General features: G+C 42.7%; 1 protein-coding gene across 1 annotated transcript in view; it reads right to left on the bottom strand.

Annotated features, from left to right (window-relative positions):
- Nucleotides 1-447, bottom strand: part of ZDHHC12 (zinc finger, DHHC-type containing 12) — a 5,186-nt gene extending 4,739 nt beyond the window's left edge. The window contains 1 exon segment of the mRNA XM_009888062.1: nt 382-447. Coding sequence (XP_009886364.1) covers nt 382-447 — 66 coding nt within the window.
- Nucleotides 448-2,480: the final 2,033 nt, after the last annotated feature.

Raw genomic sequence — 2,480 nt, 5'->3', positions numbered from 1 at the left:
CTGGGCCTGCTCCTCGGCGGCCGTTTCCCAGGAGAAAGGCCTCTCCTGCGGCTGGTCCCCTCAGCCGGGTGGCGTTATGGTGGGGAGCGCAGCGCTGGGGGGTTCGAGGGCGGCGTCGCTGGTAAAACTCCTCAACACCAGAGGCAAATACTGGCGAACGTCCGTGTGAGGAACGGAGGGGGTCTCGCTGTTGGCAGGCGAGGGCTCACGGCGCTGTCTGGGTGCGACGCTGCACCGCGGCGCGTTGACTCTGGTCTCGCCAATTTGATTATTTCAATCTGTTGATTCCCCCCCGCCCAAGGGAGAGATGCAGAGGTTGTGCCTGGCTGAGCGCATTCAGACAGCCTTATTAACGCAAACAGAGCTTGTAAAATGTCTGACGTAACTGCGACAGGAGGCCGCTGCGGTGGGATTTGGTGGAGCTTCAGGTGTGGGCAGCGAAGGCATTGGTGTTGGAGCCAGACTCCCCCGAGAGCAGCAGAGGGAAACGGGCACGTCTGGAGAATGGGCCTCCTCATCTGAAAGCAGACAGCTGAAAGTAGTTGAATCGCACCCTCGATGTGGTTTTGTCTCTTGCTAACAATAAAAAAAGCCAAGAAGACATGCTTAGATGTACACATTTATGCTTTGAGTGTCTATTTAGAGAAGACGAATCTCACCACAGGCCCGTAAAAGTTCTGAAATAAGTTCTTTTTAAACTCTTTTCAGTTTTAACATAGATGTATCTTGTTGCTTTTGTTACTGTCTCTCATAGTAAAAATTTGGAAAGAAAAATCACATTCTTTGCAAATTTATCCTCTAGCACCCGATTCCCTGGTGTTGTTTCTCCACAAATGGGGTATTCTTGTTTATTTCAGTCTCTTTTAAGTGAGTTAGTGGTCACCTGCTGATTCCAGGAAAGCACCTGGCTGCACAGGTCACTTAAATGGTTTACCTGAGACAGCTGTGTTGAAATGTTAATAAAAATTGTAGTCTAAATTTCCAATGATCATTCAAATCCTTTTGCTTTCTTTTTTTTTTTTTTTTATTCTAGGTAAATGCAAAATCTACAGAAATCCTCCCTCAGACGCTTCATAGACTGCATCAGTGCTTGTCAAAGCTCTCATACAGAGTTTGTATGTGCGATGGCCCTGTTACTCTCTGCCTGCTTTAAATATCCTGAAAATCTTCCTGTTCCTTGAGTTTCAAAGGAAGCCTTTTGGAACAGTAGGAAGCTCAGAACAGTGACATCAGGTTCTGTCTACAAACAGAAAAAAAAAGGTGGGTAGTGTCTTTCCGTTCTTTGCAGAGAGGTGTTAATTTTAAAGCTTAATGAAGGCAATTGAGTAGTAACAATATTACCCACTTGAAAGTAGAAACATTTTGGTATTCTAGAATAATCTGTCCTAAGGAATGTATTCTCAGTCTCTTTGTGATGAGAATAATTTGGTGCATGTTACAGTTTTTATCTTTTCTTACAGCTTTGAAACCTGTGTCACAGAGATCAGAGCTTATCTCTGTCTCAAGTGTTTTGACCTAAATGACTGGTTGAAATTAGGCTTAGTTCCAGAAAGTCTCTACTAGCAAGTTTCTGAGTGGAGAATCGAGATTCTTAGGGCATTCCAGCTAGGAAATCCATGCTGCTGGAAGCCTAAGGTATCTCTCTGTACTCTTACAATGAGGTACACTTTCAGCTTCCTAGAGCAGTTCAGTTTCACATGATTCCTCCTTGTGCTTCAGCCACCTAGAGTCTGATCCTTTAGAGAGTTTACAATGACCACTGAATTAACTGGCAGTTGAACCCTTGCTGGACCAGGGTCTTAAGAAGAAAGTCACGCTGGCCTTAAAGCAGATTGGCTGTTTTAAGCTAGTCTTTTCTTAAGTACTCAGCTTCTGCCCACTTACAAAGCTTGGGCTGTGGAATGCAAGCCGCAGATCCGTTACAGAGTTCAGAGGCAAGCTGTACAGTCAAATATTGTTCTGTTTTTTTTTTTCTCCTCTCACATAATTTCATAACAATACTCTCTTCCTCCACACCTCTTTTCTATTGATGAACAGTATTGTATCCCTTGGAGTGATGAAAGGAGAAGCCACTGAACTGCATCATCAACACATGGCAGCTCCTTTCATTTTTAATGAAATATATGATCAGTAATGTATCTAAATAGACCACATTCATAGACCAAAGGAAGAAGATATTGTTAAGCACTAGGTTTAATACACAGCGGGTATCCAATGGATACAACAGAAAAGTTAATTCATTCAGAATTGTAAGGAAGCAACAGTTGTGCATTTTTTTTTTTTCTTGGTTTCACCATGTACAAACATTTGAACCAGGCCTCTCAACATCAGGCAGGTCAATGGACAGAGTAAAAGCAGACGCTTGCTCGTTATAACTGGGTTTCTTTAAGCAAAACAAAGAAATACATATTTGATTAGCTTAAAAACTTTTTTTTTTAAAACGAGAATTACAGAGAGAATCAGTGACAATTACATGAAAT

The sequence above is a fragment of the Charadrius vociferus genome, unplaced genomic scaffold (genome assembly GCF_000708025.1).
Source record: "Charadrius vociferus isolate BGI_N301 unplaced genomic scaffold, ASM70802v2 scaffold56, whole genome shotgun sequence".
NCBI lineage: Eukaryota > Metazoa > Chordata > Aves > Charadriiformes > Charadriidae > Charadrius > Charadrius vociferus.
The sequence above is the reverse complement of the archived record's forward strand: the minus strand, read 5'-3'. Positions and strand labels throughout refer to the sequence as shown.